This window comes from Magallana gigas, chromosome 6, assembly GCF_963853765.1.
Source record: "Magallana gigas chromosome 6, xbMagGiga1.1, whole genome shotgun sequence".
Classification (NCBI taxonomy): Eukaryota; Metazoa; Mollusca; class Bivalvia; order Ostreida; family Ostreidae; genus Magallana; species Magallana gigas.
In genome coordinates, this window is record NC_088858.1 from 9775931 (window position 1) to 9794648 (window position 18718).

At 31.7% G+C, this 18718-nt stretch overlaps 1 protein-coding gene across 3 annotated transcripts; it reads left to right on the top strand.

Moving 5' to 3' along the window:
- Positions 1-596: 596 nt before the first annotated feature.
- Positions 597-18514, top strand: LOC109620900 (uncharacterized). Of its 3 annotated transcripts, XM_066088361.1 has the most exons (15): positions 597-1555; positions 4731-4841; positions 8978-9136; positions 9226-9367; positions 9823-9977; positions 10066-10225; positions 10577-10746; positions 11046-11273; positions 13722-13816; positions 14050-14182; positions 14346-14518; positions 15348-15423; positions 16618-16995; positions 17199-17570; positions 17771-18513. In XM_066088361.1, the coding sequence occupies exons 1-15, from the start codon at positions 625-627 to the stop codon at positions 18151-18153; spliced, it is 3666 nt and encodes a 1221-aa protein (XP_065944433.1). In that variant the 5' UTR covers positions 597-624; the 3' UTR covers positions 18154-18513. The 3 variants fall into 3 exon arrangements, with proteins under 3 accessions (XP_065944433.1, XP_065944434.1, XP_065944435.1); XM_066088362.1 differs by lacking the exon at positions 4731-4841 and having other exon boundaries at positions 17771-18514; XM_066088363.1 differs by lacking the exons at positions 17199-17570; positions 17771-18513 and adding an exon at positions 17127-17158 and having other exon boundaries at positions 598-1555.
- Positions 18515-18718: the final 204 nt, after the last annotated feature.

Below are 18718 nucleotides of genomic sequence, written 5' to 3' on the forward strand. Positions count from 1 at the left end.
CAAGGGAACTTGATATTTTGAAATTTTGAGAAAATTATATCATGTAAAGATGTATATTATTGTGAGTATACATAAATCATTTTCTAATTATGGAACGTACCATTTTAACTATCAAAACATCTTTAAACTACAAAAGGTAAATAGATATAAGCCGCTTTGACCTATTGTGTGGAAACAATGTTTTGATTAATTCATCTTGATTTATCTCAATATCTTCATTTACTACAGTTCATTCAAACTACCTTAAATACCCAGTTGACTAAGTAAACATAATGCAGAGAGTGTTTTTGAAAAATCGTTTAACTATGCTAGAGTAATTTTTGGTGCCTTGTTTTTAAGTACACCACATACACAATAAACTCCTTATTCTCCAACATCAGTTTCTGTACTGAATTTGCAACTGACTTGTAAACCACATTTACTTAAACAAACCATGGCACCAAACACCGTCGTATTCTGCATAAATGATTTTGACAAAGAAAACTAACTAATACTATGCTTTATCATTTAATTGGACTTTTACAATATTCATACGTTCAGATTTACACGGACACGTGACTTCGTCTTTTCAATATAAAGTTGTTTACGTAAGAGTCAAACCATTTCACATCACAAACTCTAACAATGAAGTGGGTTTGTGTGCTAGCGATGCTTTTATGTTTTGCTGGTGTGGAGACATTTTTATCGATCTTGACCGATGGAAAAAACGAGACTTTACCATCACTGGAAACAAAAAATAGTGAAAGTTACGAAATAACCTTACTTCGAATAATGATAAACCAAGAGACTAGTCTTCGTCTTGCTTTGGTAAAGCACGTCCATGAATTGATAAGTGACGTCAGTTTTATAAAACAAAGTCTTAGGGCAAGTGAAACAACAATTGAAGGGTTAAAACAGACCATTGTGTCTCTTCAACGGGAAAATATGGAGCTAAAAAACAGCAGTAATGCAAGGATCAATCAACTTGGAACAAAATTACAATCAGTTAATGAGAGCATAAATTCTGTGCTGGAACAAAAAACATCTATAACAGGCCTACAGCAGACTATTGAAACATTTACCATTCAGGTGAACTCACTTCAAGAGGAAAATGATGAAATAAAGAATAGAAGTATAAACAATTACGCCAGGCTCATGGAACTAAAAACAAAATTACGTACAGTTAATGAGGACGTTAACATGCAGTTTGACTCACTCCAACTTGAATGTAATGGAATAAATAACGAAACTATGAACAATTTTGCAATGATTATGGAGCTGAAAACGAAATTACAAACAATTAACGAGAGCGTTATTTCTTTGCATGATCAGATAGATATAATTCAGAGTGAATCAGACAGAGAGCTATTCAACAAAACAACCGATGTTCTTGGGTATATTAGGGTAGAAATACAGAATTTTTCACGCACCTTGTCAGATTTCAGGAAACACAGGGAGACGGAAAACGAATTAATGGAAAAACTAGAGAACCATTTCAATTCATCACTTGGAAATTTGACTTGTGTGAATTCCCCAACTAACAAAGAGTTAAACAGTCTTGAAGCTCATTTTGCAGGTATTTACATGCACATTATACAGCATGAATTTTTGTCCCCAAAGGAAAGTCTTGATGTAAAAGACAGTTCCAGTCATTAATGTAGACAAAAATGTATTGAATAGGAAATCATAATATAGTTTTGAGATATAGACCGTTGGAAAGAAAAGAACAACCTGCCTTCATGTTTTTAGGTTCGACATTTGTAATATATTAAAAGATGTAATTAATTAAGAAACGTAAAAGTTATGTGTTATAGTATAACAAGAAGACCGCAACTGACATACACTGTACCTTACTTTGTCTCAAGATATTTAAGCAGCACATTTTCATGGTGACGCACAATACAATGATTTTTCCCAATATGTATTTATACACGATTTTAAAAAAAAGATTAATATATATATGTAAACTTAACTTTTGAAAAATTACGGTGTTCAATAGTAAATAAATCTAATTGAAAAGAAATAAATGAGTGTCCATTCCGTTTCCTTGCCATGCAAGCGCAGGACAATGTTGATAATGCAGTATTGGATATATCACGAGCAAGCGGTATGGCAACGCACTTTGAAAAAAATACGCACTTTGAACATTTGTTTTAAAGTGCGTTAAATTTGGGACCAAGTTATCGCACCTTAAAAAAATCGAAGTGCGTTACGAAGATACATCAACAGAATTCATTATAGAGACACTTTACGCACTTTGAAAAATATATATAAATCACAAATTCTAGAATTAAATTTCTAATTTGTTGATAGTGTAATGATTTGCTAACACTATTGAATCTAATTTACCGTTTTTGAGAACGAGGTGTGGGTTGGGGTTAACTACAGATACAGGTAATTTAACTGATTACAGTAAGAAGGTCCCCTACCCCTCATCTTTCCTTCTAAACCATATTATATTCTGCAACTTGTAGTAAACATTATAAGAACTGAAAAAGAAATAGCGCTTTGTTGTAAATAAGTACAGTGATATCGTGAAAAACGAGCTGGCCAAACAATAATTTCTTCAATGGTACATGTATTCTAAAGAATCTGTAGGGGTTTCAACATGTTCAAATTCTAATCAAATGAATCACTTCATTTTAGGAGGGCGGACCCAATTCATTTCTACAATAGATTTTTTTATCCGAAGTTTTATATAATGTTAATCAGTTAATGGTGAGTAAAAATCAATTTTAAAAATTTACATGACTTCCTTATTTTACTGGGGGTGTTTCAAAATTTGGGTTCGAAAATCCTCAAATATAATAGAAAGTAATGGAAATTTTCTGATGTGTGGTATAAAAACTGATATTTTAAAAATTCTGCACTAGATTTTTTACTCTTATCCAATTGCAATATCAAAATTCAATTAGCTTACTAATGAACATTTAAAAAAATGTAGGTCATCGACCTAAATTTTATTTTGAGGGTTTGTGTCAAAGTTAACTGTGTGGTTCATGTTTCCTCAGAAATATCATTGAAAAAAAGACATAATTAATTATTGCCTGACGTTACATTAACTGCTATGCATATAAGTATTGTTAGGTTAAGGTATAAATTCAATATCTACCAGGTTATAAGACTATAAATTGACTTTGGGCTTTTTAGGACTTATAAACAGAGGAAATTTGGACTTAAGTTTTCTCCTCTTAAAATTTATGTTTAGTGGAATGAAAATAATTATTATTTTCTCTTATTTTGATGTTCATTATTACGACAGCCATATTGATAGCATATGCACGGATTTCTGCGCAGAGGTGTGTCCGTCGTCCTTAAGAAAAGTTACATTGACAAACATTAAATTATTTTAAACTATATACAGAGGTGGGAATTTGATATCAATATGATTATTTCTTTTTTATTTCTATCCATTTTAATATACTACCTCAGGTCCATTTACTTTTGGTTTTTGAATTAGAGCATGAATGAAACTGGTTTGGTAAGAGAGTGAGTAAAATATCAAAAAAAAAAAAAAATTAACATCATGTTAATAAAAGATTGTAAAATGTAAATAAAAAAATAATTATAAACTTCAATTAATGTTTAGAGAATTCATTCTTTGAATAAATATGTAAGGGGGTCATTTGTGTCCATTCTATAACAATTTGTTGAGAAAATGGTTAATTTTATACATTTGTGTGTTAACTTTGTCTCAAAATATGGTACCCTATTACTATTAGTATGATTACCCCTTCTCCTTTTCTTTACACTCGCCAGGTATTAATATATTTCTATACATGTATATATATGTCCCAAGGGTTTTTTTTACAGTTCTATACGTATGAATTTAAGTGTTCAAGAAATTAAATGTCTTAAATAAAAAATATACAAGTATTTTTTAATGAAAACATTACAGTTCTAGTTGATAACCAATACATTGTTTTGTACTTTTGTAGGTAATTTGCGTACAAAACAACACGTAAAACCACATATTTCGTGCTTTTTTATCTATTAAAAAAACTTTTGTCAGTTTTTGGTATGAATAAGTCAGTTCAGGAAATGCTTACATTTTAGTCCACGTGTATGAAGATATGTATAAGTGGCTTCTTATAAAAATTGAATCCATCGAAAAGAAGAATTGGGTTTTTTTTTCTGCTGACTATATTTTTTTTCATACATGTAGAAGCATGAATGTGTGTATCATTTTTACTTTTTTTTTACTTTAAAAATATTCTAATGCTAAAAATGTTTTAAAAGTCTGTATATATTTAAGTCGGACGATACAAATTTGTTTTAATAGCATAAATGTCTACTTTTATATGTAATTATTTTTTTAAACAGATTTTATTCACTGATCACAAAAATGACAATAACACATAAACAAGGCATGAATGAAGAAAGACTTCAGAAATAGTACGCTCGAGGCTAGAGAAATATTATATATTTGTAGCTTTCATTTGTCCGAATATGACTAAGAATTCTCGACAAATTGTTTTTATCGAATTACCAATGAGTAAATATGCATCAATTATATCACACATATTTTAATATTAATTAAAGTATTTTTTGCCGCCGTTTTTTCATTATAACCTGAAAATGTTATTATTTATCATGAAACAATTGCATAATTTCCTCTTTTTTTCTTTAGCACTTTCCATTATATAATCTTAGGATAGGGAGGACCATAGAACTGACGAATCAATCTTTTCTTTAACGAAATTTTTCTTGTGAATCGTTTAGAAAATAAATCATATTATATATATTTTCAGGTAGCCTTTATAGAACGTTCGCAAACTTTGAAACAAATCTTAAGACTTTGAAGAATGAGCAGGTTAAACTGTCGTCTGCTGTGGATTTGTTGGATACTGTTCACGTGAACGGTAAGAAAAAAACTAGTACTGTTAACCAAGGACGTATATACAAACAGGAATTGCACCTATCTCAAGTTTTGCAATATCTCGCAGCACTTAGTTGCGTATCTCAATTTCAACTCCTAATATATATAATTTTATTAATATAACCATACAAAACCTAAAAACAACAATTTTGAAATTATTCTCAAATCAGATTACGTAAAAAGCGTAAAAAATCAACATACACCTTATTATCTTTAAGATTATACCCACAACTAATTCATATCTCACAAGATTACCAGTATTGAATAAGTTCATAATTTAAAAATAAATCACTCTTCTTCAATTGAACGAAGTCAAGACTCGCGTGATATTTGAGGAAGTAAACATGGCGAATGTAAAAATTGCCTTTCCCCTTAGTCTATACGTCACTGTGTCAACAAATGCTAAATAACTGCTGAAAAGCTCATAAATCTCACCTTTAGTAAGTTTACCAAAAAATGAAATCATATCATTTCACAGATATTACTCTCAATATTTTGAGCGGAATTTGTAAGGGACGGCTAATTTAAAAAAAATATGTTTCGTTTTTGGTTAAATGTAAGACTCTAAAATTTAAATTTATCGTGCTGGGGAAGAATAAAGAAATACTCCATATATTATACTTTGTCGAAAAACTTTGTAATTGCACCGTCTATGTTGCAATCTTGATTTATATATATATATATATCAATATGACAGGTGATATATATTCCCACGAAATGAAAAAAAATCCTGTAAAAAATGATGATTTCTATAAAAGGAAACCTTGAAAACACATTGAATAAAAAAAGAATTGAAATGATAGATAAATTGCTACAATGATTTCCCTCTATAGATATATAGATATATTTTTTATTGTTTATACCCAACAAAATTTTTCAATGATTCATTATTCTTTTATAAAACTCTAACACCTGTACCATGTCACTTGACTTTTGACTAAACTCTACTGTGTTTTTCTTCGAATATTCTTATTTCTAAATACCATTGATTCAAAAAAGGAGATACCGTTTCAGTTATATATATTTTATCCTTTTTAATGTGAAATATTAGATCTTACAAAATAAAGAGGTATCATTATACAATTAAATTTTGCCATTGAGTGAGTCAGCAAGATTCTAGTTCCCCGAAAGCAAGTCTATGCCGAGGGAAATAGACTAGCTTGAGGGGAACTGGAAACTTGCTGACTCCTTCAATGGTATATTTTGACTGTTTCATTATACCGATACAAACAATTAATCAGGAAAAGTTCAAATTAATATAATTCTTCTTGTATCCAACAAGATATATTAAAGAATAAAATAATTAAATTAAATTGCACGCGCGATGCACTGTTATGCTATGCTATATGTTATGCTATAAGAAAAAAAAATGCGTACAGCCAATCAAAAAGGACGTTGCAACTGGAATTTAATGATATGGTTATGAGTATTCATGATTTTATTCGGAATATTTCGAAACTTTTCCTTTGGTTTAAAGAAATTACTATGTATTCCGAATAGGAGTGTATCAATCGAACTGACGCACCTTTTTGCAGGGAATCAGTCTGTTTCCGGGATTCTCAGGGATTCAGTGAAATATATCGAATTACTCTTACATAGTGGAAAAAAGTAGAGGTATAATAATATTATTTTACACATAAAAATATCCCAAAATTAAAAGACTATGAATAATAACCTCGTTAGGTTTTTACATGGGAAATTGTGATAACATAAAAAATGGTTTTTGTTCCGAATTTTTTAAAACCGATATTAGCTGCATTTTTGGGTTTTTTTGTGGAACTGTAATAAACAACTACAGTTATGAAAAAGATTACGCTGTATTAATTTCTCTGTCAATGAAATTTTTGTTTGGAAATCCATTAAAAGGATTGAAATAAAATTAAATCAGTGTCGTCCTGTTCAAAATCTGGTTTGCTAAATATATAGAGGAGAGATCTCTCATATGATAAATTTAACAATTTGATTTAATCTTATTATCATAAAGGTTTAAGTTGCATGCAGAATTATCATATTTGCAGGTTTTTGCAGCAGAGTTAAATTCTAATAATTTCAACTCAAATTGTTATAAAACTTAGCAGAAAGCACAATATTTCCTTGTCGTTTTTAATCTAAAACTGTGTTTAACTAAAGCGTATAATTTAATACTTTTAATAAACAAGATGCAACATGTGTATTTTCATGACTTATGAACAATTAAATTTTAGGGCATATATTTAGAGAATCTGTACCTTCTTCTTTGACACAGTTAATACATCCTCAAACTTATCTTCCTTTCTGTCAATTTGAAACGAACAACTTTTTTAAGTAACCCTGATGCACTTCCGTAATTTTTGTGACGAATAACTAGACCATTAAATAGCTACAAGCGATTAATATTGCACGTTAGATCGATTAAATAGTGTTTTTATTTCAGTTATTGGTTTAATTTTTGTGTGTTTTTCTGTAGAGGATAAATCTACTTTTGTTATCGTTTTGAAGAAATTTTTGTGATATTATTTATTTCAATAGTATCGTAATTGACATTCAAAATCCACCCAGACCATTTGCTTCACCGACATTCATAAGCCCTTGGTATACATGAGCACACTTAGGTACATTTTTTTTCTTCGGCTGGTCTATGAATGATATCAAATCTATCTTAAAACTTAAGTTTATGTGATTAAAGATAAAATGTACCACAAAGCACTCATTTGCAATATTTTAAAAGTTGCACAAATCCGGTAGATATTTGCATTGTTAACCTGGTGAGTGTGAACTTTGTAAATAAATGATACTTTTCTCTACCTCATGTGTCAAGTGATAAATTATGGTAAGACTTTTCAACGTGACTGTTTACACCATTTCTCTATCTTTACAAAAAGTTTATTAGTGTCCCGCTTTGAATATATATTGATTAGTCTGCCGTTGTTTTTGTCCATTTGACATCACATTTCCAGACATATTTTCTCTTTCATTCTTCCAATCTGGCTAATACTGTAACCTGTTATCTACTGGATTCTTTTCAATGGAATAGGGTTTTATAAATATCAACAATTTTTCTTTACTCTGTCTGAGAATAAATGATTGGACTTAAAACAAGAATATTAATATAGGACGAGGTGTGTGTGTGTGTGTGCCCTAAAGCCTGGCACCCTGCACCGTGTTACTTGTTCTTATTGTGTTCGTGGAGTACCAGATTATTCCACCCTTATTCAGGATTACTTTTCTTGATACTCCACCACAATTCCTCTAGACTTCTCCAACCACTGGTGCTACATGTACTTACTTCAACCCTTGCTCTCTTTCTTTGGCTTCTTCTTATTGAACGTATTTCCTCTTCAGCTGCTAGATCAATTCTCCCTGACAAATTTTCAGCGTGTCCCTATATAACACTGGGTCATTCCACCCGTCAAAGGGGTAAACAGCATTCTCGGAGATTCCACTCTAGTCTCCTTAGATACATCCCTTTTATGTTATGTTACCGAACGCCAAATCTTTCACCGCTACAATACTATATACACAGTGAAATTGGTTAAGTGGTATAATGACCTTGAATCAAGTTTCAATGTCTAAAATTGAGGTTCTGGCATACCTACAGTAAGTATAAAATCCTTGAAAGTACCATATATCATCTATCTTTGGCCCAGTCTGGCTCATGACCATGTCATATGATGCCATTATGTAGAGAATGTGATCAAACATCAAAGACATACATATGTCAGACCTTTGTTAAAGTCATAGCTCATTTCTTTAAAATCCATAATCCTTTTGTCCAAATTTTCCAAGTTTTACCAAATAAAGGCACGTAGATATGGGATGGGAACTAACCTTTAACAAAGTCTCTAGGTCAATGTGAAAGTAGACCTGAATAAAAATTCTTGCCCGGATAATGTTTTAAATATTCTTGGCCAAAGCCTGCTTAAACGATACCAAAAGACTACTTGTAGGTAAGGGGTTTGCTGTGATAATAAATTCAGTCTTTGTTAAATGTCAAGGTCATAGCAAATTTCTTTGTAAAATCTTTGAGTTTTAATTTTTAGGAGGGAGTGGGTGGGAAAGTAAGTAGGACTTCCCGGGGAAAAAACTTTGATTTTCGCGTGGAACGTGGGGTTGAGAGTTCTTGATTCTTTTTTTATAAAGATTGTAAAAATTGGACGTTTGGATTAAGCTGTGACGAATGCGCTTGTGTTCAGTTACACAGCGAGTTCTGTGATAAGAAAAATGGACAATGTCACTGTAAACAAGGCTACACTGGAGATGCCTGTCAGTGTAAGGATAACGGGGGACCCTGCCAACACCGTAAGTAATTGATGATATCTAAGATAAACCATGATCATTTGTTTTGTAGAGGTCTAAATTATTTCCGATCATCGGTCTTTTCTTTTTAGACATTAGATTGGTAAATGCCGATAATATAACTTCGATGGGAAGAGTTGAAGTGGTCACGAATGGTGTCTGGTCAACTGTTTGTGACAAGGGCTGGGACCATGATGACGCTACCGTTGTCTGCAAACAACTTGGGCTTGGAATGTGCGTGCCATTACTATATTGTATCAATTTATAATACTTATAAATGTTTCTTTACTGTTGTTGCGTTGAGTATGAAATATAACGTCGATACTTTTCAAAGTTAAACTATTGATACTAGAAGTTTGTTCATCTTCATGTGTTGTTTTGGTATAAAATTTAGGATTTTAGTGTTGCGCTCTGATTTTTAGTTTTAAAAGAGCAAATGACATAGGCAAAATTTAAATTATTACTTATGCAGCATATATAGAATAAAATTTGCTTAGCTACCAACCTTTTAACACACTGTATCAATAATTTGAAATCGTTTTACTTATAACACACAAGCTTGCTTTCTTACTCATGTAATTGGTGCATACAATCATGTATATGATACTCTTTTCAACTAAGACAATAATCTGAAAGGCATAAAGATTTTTCGGCCACATTTCATCATATTAATAATAAATTTCTTTTAGGAATGGAATTGGTGTTTCGAACGCAATATTTGGAAGAGGCATCGGTCCAAATTTTATCAGTAAGGTAGATTGCAATGGAGATGAAACAGACTTATTCAATTGCTCCTTTGTAAAACTATCCTGTAGCCATGCCAACGACGCAGGAGTTATCTGCGGTAACTTGTCCTTCTTCCTTTTGGCATGTCATTTTGAAATGATCTGTTATTTGCAATGATTTTTTTTAATTTATAAGTTTTTTATTAGTTAACAAATCAGATAGCATTCGACTGGTAAATGGTTCATTTGCAACAAAGGGTCGCTTGGAGGTAAGACTGGAAGGCCGCGGACCATGGGGTACAGTTTGTGATGATGGGTTCACAAAGAACGATGCCAGAGTGGCGTGTAGAGAACTGGGACTACCCACGTAAGAATGTACACAAATAGATGTCTATCCGCGTATCCAACGAAGAATATATTCATAGTATTCTTAAGTCACATAAAATTAGGCACAAATCATTGTCTACCTACCAATCAAGGTATATCAATCTGCAATGCATACCCATCAAAAATGTACACAAATCGATATCTATCCAAGGAAGAATGTAAAATTCAGAAGTCTAGCATATAAAGAAATCGATATCTACGTATATAATAATTTACGTTCTTAGCAATTGCGATAATGCAAGGTCAATCCGACCTGATTTCTCTTGTCTAATATTCCTAGAAAAACTACAACGGTATTTAATTATTTTTATTGTATATCTTCCCGTTGTAGAAGACATGTGGAAGTTAAAGATAGCGCTTTTTACGGGCGAGGATCTGGATTAATTCTTATGAGTGACCTAAGATGTACTGGAAATGAAATCTCAATTCAATTATGCCAAAGAATAGAGTATCCGTCCGGTTGCAGTCATTCTGAGGATGTGGGTGTTTCTTGTTTCAACGGTATTCTTATTTGGTTTTTTTTGGATATAATATGATTGTATTTTAAGGTTCACACACACTATTAAAAAATACTATACTTTATCAAAGAATAAAATTAAAAATGCATACCATATATAACAGCAATGTATGGTATGGTGTCCTGAGAATATAAAAGAATAAAGAAAATATATCTAAGCGATGCTTCGTCTTTTATCACAATATAATACTCAAAAATGTACGTCCATATTTGCTCTCATTTATTATTTAAAAATGAAGTATTCACATTTCACGTTTATCATTGGTAATAAAAAAAATTTCAGAGTGTCCGGCTTTTACCTATGGAGTAGATTGTGAAAGAACTTGTACCTGTGATCAAAACAAAACTTTGTCGTGCGACCAGGATACTGGGGAATGCTTATGCAAAGATGGATGGGCTGGTGTAAGATGTACGTGCAGAGACAAATCAGATTGCGATGAAAACTCGTACTGTGATGGGACTAGTTGTCTCTGTGTCGACGGGTTTTTAACCAAACCTTCCAACTGTTCAGGTACATGAATAACTTTATAAATTTTTGTCGATGCATTGAAACAGTGTGACTTATAAAGAATTAGAATCCAAAGATCAAAATGTAATGCAAGTATAAATTACGTCATTCAGCAAACAGGCCGCTAAATAGCGTTCTGATAACCTAATATTTCACAAAGAATTTTTTTTAACCGTAAATATTAAAAATTTTAAAGTAAATATCTAGTTCATGAAAAAAAATATGTAATATTTAAGAGGTTTCGTTGGTCGTGGCCATTTTTAGACTGTATTGATGTCCTTGGTGCACGTGTTCCGCAGAATGGGGATTTTGTTGAGCAAGAAATGTTGATATACTAGTAAAAAGCGCTTATTTCAACTCAGTTAAAAAGCATACCTATTACAGTAAATGTGTTATTGTTATGTCTCCCCCATGTTGTTATAAATCACTAGCATCCCGTATTGTCTCGTAATTTTCACATTTAATCAGATATCTCGTTTCGTCCGAATTTGATAAAACCATACTTCCGAGTGCTGAAATGAGATGATGAAAAATGGCATCATATCAGAATCATAGCATGAGTATCTTATGAGAATCATAGAATTCTGATATGAGAATTACATGATAAGGGCATCATATCAGAACTATATGGTTGTTTCTATCATAATTATATAATTCTTATATGATAATTATGTAAGATTGACAATCATATCACAATGATATGATTCTTATATAATGTTGATATGATTTTATTCTGATATGATTCTCAAATGACGTTGGTATGATATAATTCAAATCACATTAAAATCATATGATATGGATTATTTAATTCTTATATGAATATATTTTTATATTATTCTTATGTGATTTCAATATCATTCTGAAATCAAAGCCTTTTCATATCAGCATCATATGGGGCGAAATTGCATATGTATACACCATATTTACGTTGGGTGCCAGTCGCTTCGCCCTTTTTATAACCCGTATTTATTTACAATTTTTTGTTGTTTTAATCTCCTTATTTAGGAAATATAATGATTACCAACCAAAAGTATTATTTATAATTATGATTTATGAATTGCCATAATCACCAATAAACTATTAAACTTACTAGACTTTGACCCGTGCATGCACGGGTTGACATTTCATATTATATCGGGCATTTACAAAATAGATACATCGAAACACCGTATATTGTTGACATTTGCATAACCAAACCTCAAGCCTACAATAATGCTATTAATTTCCCTACACTCCGCTGAGTTGGAATAATCTAAGCGTGTCCCGGAAAAGGCCTTCACTACATTTAAAATGCCTCCAATATACCCGTAATGTATCAGAAAATTGCAGCATCGCTCCAAAACGATTTTGGAGAAAACAAAGACATAGATAACATTTTATTTATGTCTCTGGAGAAAATTAGTAAAGTTGCATTGAAAATAACAGTCAAATTGTTTTCAAAAAACTATTTTGAAGCTGTGAATACCTTTCTTCGAAAAGTTTAATTCTATAATATTGCAGAATTCAACATATTTCAGCAACGTTTTTTACACACCATGTTGACATTCGAAACTCTCGAGATTTCTTTTTTATAGTATACTGTGTTAGAGTTATCTCCCGTATTTTCCTTGATGAACAGAAAAAAATTCCAGTAAAAATTAACACGCATTTGTTTTATCATTTCCAAGTTTATCCACGCAAATGTGATATTGTGGAAACATAAAATAAAGAGCCTTCCGTGGTTTAGTGTAAATGTAATGCGCATGCGCAAAATTATAACAGTCAAATTGTTTACAAAAAACTATTTTGAAGCTGTGCCAAAAAAATTCAGATTATTTCCGGAATTTTTTTTTTAGGAATTTTCGATGATTATTAAAAAACGAAGCTTGATTGAGAAAAAAGAAAAGCAAATTGGTAATCTTCAAGTACCAATGATGTTTAAAATATATAAAACAAAAGACAGTACTCTTCCGATTTATCGGTATTAAAGCCCAAAAATTTTATTATTTCAATATAGTAGTATAGATTTTATGAGAATTATAAAAAGACATAGTGTTCTCAGGCACGTTACAGTACTTTTATTATTTCCACAAAGGAGCGAGCTTTGAGCACCACTCTTCCTCATGACTCTTGTATTATTCATGATGATCGCGTGTATCCCCGTCTCGTGTACGGGTGTTTAACGTTTAGCAGTGTCTGAAAAGGTAGCGGTAACAAGATGCAAGGTTTATTGACAAGATATTGTTCTTCTTACAATATGATACCGGTTAAATCTTTCGATAAGTTGGAAAAAAATATGAAGTGGTTGTTGAAAATCTGAAATCAATCAACAATAAAATTAAGAAGAATAAACTTTTTAAGAACAATTACCAGTTCAAACAGTTAGAGGCTTGTTGACTTAAAATCTTAACGCCTACTTTTTTTTATTGTTTTGTGGTAGAAATTAACAGGTATGTGTAATTTTTTTTTCAGATGAAGCTTTCGTTTTATATTCCTGCTCATTTGAAACAGATATCGAAACGTGTTCTATAACAACCTACGGTAAAATGAAATGGATAAGACTTACTGTACGTTGAAGTTCGTTTAAATTATTTGGGTATCATTTTAATCTTTCAGTGTCGCGAAATAGCTATGTAAACTATGTATGAATTCAGAATCTGAACGGATGTTGGCTATTCAGTACAACAATTACATCAGAGTGCATTTGAAAAGACCTATACAGAAATACATTCACACGTAAACATATTTTTTTTAATGTTAGCCTTACCAAAACTTTTGAGTATTTTTTTTCCGTTTTTAGAGTGGAACATTTAGTGATGGTATCGGGCCATACTCGGCAAAAAAGGGTATACTTTATGCATACACAGAAGCAACTGGTCTGTCCAAGGGGGATAAAGGGGTGATAGAAATTCCTTTAACAAAACTGAATCGAAGCAAGTATCTTAATCTTTTGCAGATATAAACATGACAAGTACCCACATTTTAACAAACTTAAATATAAGCAATTATCCTAATCAATGACAAACTTAAACTTATAGGTTGAAAACCATTTTAATTAATCTCATGTCTACTTAACATTTTATATAATATTTCTAGGAACACATGCTTGCTTCCAATTTTATTATCATATGAGAGGAAGAGATATGGGCGATTTAGATGTCATTATAGAAGACAAATTTGGATCAAAAATTGTTCGATGGTCTACGTGGAGACATATTAGCCCCGGTTGGAACCAAGGAGTTGTACCACTTCCGCCAAGTGCAGAAATGGTATAATTTCATATATATACTGAAATGAAAGACAATTACTACAAAAGCACAATTCACAATTACCATCCACTATATGTAAATACACTTACAAAATAAGGGGGCTGGATGGTCGTGGTCATTTTTAGACGATATTTATCTCCTTAAAAAAAGAGCTGTGTATATAGATACACATGTATTGTAAATATTTCCAAAGCTAAAGAATAAGGTAAACTATATTATTCTTACTAAAAGATACTAAAAGCTATACAAATCCTTTCTTAAAATTTAAGGAAGATTTGATTGGTAATACGTTGACCACCTATCTTCGTTGAAACAACACCGTTTGATATCATTCATTTGATCTTGTACTTGAAAAACTACCTTGATCGTCGGATTTATGTGATGTATTCCAATAAATACTAGTATCGAACTGTTGTTTTACTGATATTATTCAAATTCGGATTGTTTCAGGTAAATCAACAAATGAAATTAAAGGCAGTTTTAAGTATGATATATTCAAAGTGAAACAGTATGAGACAGTTTTCGGACCGCAAACTTTACAAATATTTTTTTTCAACCAAAACTGTATTCGGCATATATTCAATTCATACTCATTGAATTTGGAATTAGTTTTATTAGTTTTATCATACTGAAATACCTAATTAAACGCAAGGAATTAATTACCATAGGAAATCGCAAGAAGCACATCTCGCGGATTTTAAAACCTCGCTTCAATTTTTCGGAGATTCTGAGTAAATATTAGATTAATTTTCATACAACTGTGTAGACACATGATTGTTTAAAGTTTGTATTATGGATGAAAAAGTCATTAAAAGAATTTTTGTTTAAGGTAAAGGTTACCGTAAGAAGAGGTAGCAACTATAGATCAGATATCGCTCTAGATGACTTAAAGATTTTACATTGCAGTGAGTATCATTGTGTCATTAGTATTAATTTCAAATTTAGGAAACAAAATAATCCAATCAAGTCAAATCTTTAAAAATGCAAATTCTTATTTTTTTTAAAAATTGTTCACGTATTTTCTGAAAAACCTACTGATACTGACCTTAAACTTAATACACACACTTGCATGATTCTTATTCGATTAAGATCTTAGTAAAAGTGATAAGATTTATTTTTATTTTTTAAGAATTGTTTAAACATGTAAAAGTCATTAAAATTATTTATACAAAAGAATAACATAGAACGCGATTTTTCGATAGATTTTGCACTGAATAATAGCGTTTCGTCATACATTAAATGTTTGAAATATCGGATAAAGAAAATAGATCCCACTCGTTTTCTGCAAAGCCGATTGCAACTGGGCCAATAAAAGTAAATGAAAGTAAATGTACTGCAAAGGTAGACATTGTTTAACAAATCTATGACGTTTATTGTTACAATTGTTTAATTATATAAGTAGTGTCTACTACTTGAACATCGCAGATTTCCAAAGCAAATATATGAGGAAATATACACTGAATGTAAATATTGGATTTTAAACTTTTTGAAAACTGCATGGTCAATTCTTTTCCAATGTGGTATGATATGTAATGAGACATTATTGACATATAAGCGTATTATTAACTAGTATGTTATGAAGCACCCTGTAGATATACACATGCGCTAAATCGAACTTATGTAGAACCCTGAGTTGATACCTGCATGCCAATTGTGAAGCAATCCTTGTGAGCGGATCAAATAATTTATCTTGTTTAACTAGATTTAGATAATACTGCAGTTAAACTACTTTGTATTTTTCTTAGTTTAAGGCGTGATATGAAATGAAAACTGAAAACAATACTTCAAGAAAATTCTCTATATTTTACTTAATATATTTTTTTCCAAGACATTTTGAAATTACATAAAAAGACGTCATCAACAATAAGAGCTGGAGTTTTGAAATTTAAGACCATGTAAGAAACTTAAAATTGGATAGCAAATAATGTACTTAAAACCTTTAAGCTTCAATGCCGAGCACATTTTTTTCGTAATTAGGGAAGCAAAAGGACTAACTTCCTTGTTAGTTGCAGCATGCTTAAATAAGAATTTTAAAATTACATCTTCTGTTTTCTAATAGTTTTGGGGCGAAAAGTAAAGCATATCTCCTTTTAATACAGCAAAACCATATAGTGTTGCCTTCCACGCTGTGGCCTACAGTCCTACAAATAACGCTGTGGTTATTTTTGACCACGTGATTACAAACGTCGGCGGGGGATACGACAAGACCACAGGGGTGTTCACTGTACCAACCCCCGGGCTGTATGTATTTTCCTGGACTATAGAGACGTACGGCCAAAGAACTGAAGCCGTGCTTCTTGTTAATGGTGTACAACAAGCATTGTCAAGGGCCGACCAAGCGTCCTCATATTACGACACGACCACATCCTTTGCTGTTCTTTATCTCAATTCGAACGATGAAGTTAAAGTCAAGGTCACAACGGGAAGCGCACAAGCAATGCATACTATGTTCTCAGGCTGGAGGATCAACAAAACGGGTATGCATATCTGTTTTCAAACAAAACAATCTAATCTTTTCTCCCGATATAGTTAAGGGTATTTTTATTATAAAATGTTGTGAGATTTATTGATTAAATATATATTATTCTTTAAATAAAAAATATTGCAGATATTTTGCGGTTTTAGATAAGCAATCTTATGAATTACATGGAGTATAAAATCAGATTCTCTCTTAATACAGACGATATAGCTTTTTTTGCCTCCTTGACACGCGAAGTTAACAGCAGTGTTATAGTCTTTGACAACGAAACCTTAGACACAGACAGCGCATACTCCACCTCCACCGGAAGATTCGTGGCGCCTCGTTCTGGTCTCTACGTTTTCATGATGTCGGCTGTAACTTATGGACATTCGTGCTACTACACTTCTTTTGTCTTCAGCAATGACGGCTATCAATCAATGATATGGGTTAAGTGTTATGAGGGCCTGTATGACACTGGAAGTTACATGAGTTTTGGGTGGTTGAATGCTGGCGATTATGTGTACACATTAGCTAGTGCAATAAACAACCATTCTATGTTTGCAGGCTGGCAGTTGGTTGATAATTCAAGTGGTAGGTGATGTTGTATATCTGAGCTGGTTTATATAAAGATATAAATTCTTAGCAATATTTAAGAATTTACGTCATTATTTGTCAAAGTTTATTTAAACAAGAAAGTCGGAAGAATTTTATTAATTTGGAAATCGCATATTAAAGACAATGTATGCTTCTTAAAATAGTCTTTATCTATTTTATTTATCTATTTTTTGCAGAAATCAAATCAAATTATCCAGTATTTCTAGCTAGCCTGTCTTCAAACTCTTCGAGAACACCTGTTATATTTGATACAACTATTTCTGGCTATCACCATGGTTACTCAAAAAGTACAGGTGTTTTTACGGCAGATCGAGATGGAATTTACATGTTCCTTTTCCATATAGTAACTAAATATGAACTGGTTATGACTAATTTGAGGGTAAATGGAGTAGAAAAGCTCGAATTAAGATCCGATGGACGCTATTCTTATTTAGACGACGCTTCCGCAGTGATTGTTTTAGAGTTATCCTTAAATGATCAAGTCTCAATTGGAGTTAAAAATGGAACGGTGAGTGAAAGGGGATCAGTTTTCTTTGGCGTTCTGCTGGTCGAAACGTGATCAATTTTTATAAATATTTAAAATCGATAATTAAAACAATAATTGAAATAGTTTAGTAACTTTACTCGCGAAAAATACGCGTTTATTTCCGAGAGTTTCGCGTTTATTCGCGAAAGTGACGCTTTTATTCGCGAAAGTGACGCATTTATTCGCGAAAGTTTTGCAGGGTTTTTTTCGCGCAAATACGCGTTTATTCGCGAAAGTGACGCGTTTATTCGCGAAAGTTTTGCGGGTTTTTTAGCGAAAGTTTCGCGTTATTCGCGAAAGTTACGCGTTATATCGCGACAGACATGTAGACACAATTAATTTGCGTAATGACATAATTTATCTTGCATGTAGGGGGCATATGATATTATGATATTATAAATTTCAAAGGGCAAATACTCCATATATATATATATATATATATATATATATATATATATATATATATATATATATATATATATATATATATATATATATCCAAGAAAAACCTCAGTGGTCGGTAAAATATATATAAAACTTAGATAAATGAAAACACAAAGATCGTGTAAAACATAAGCGCTTTCATTTTCTTCAGATG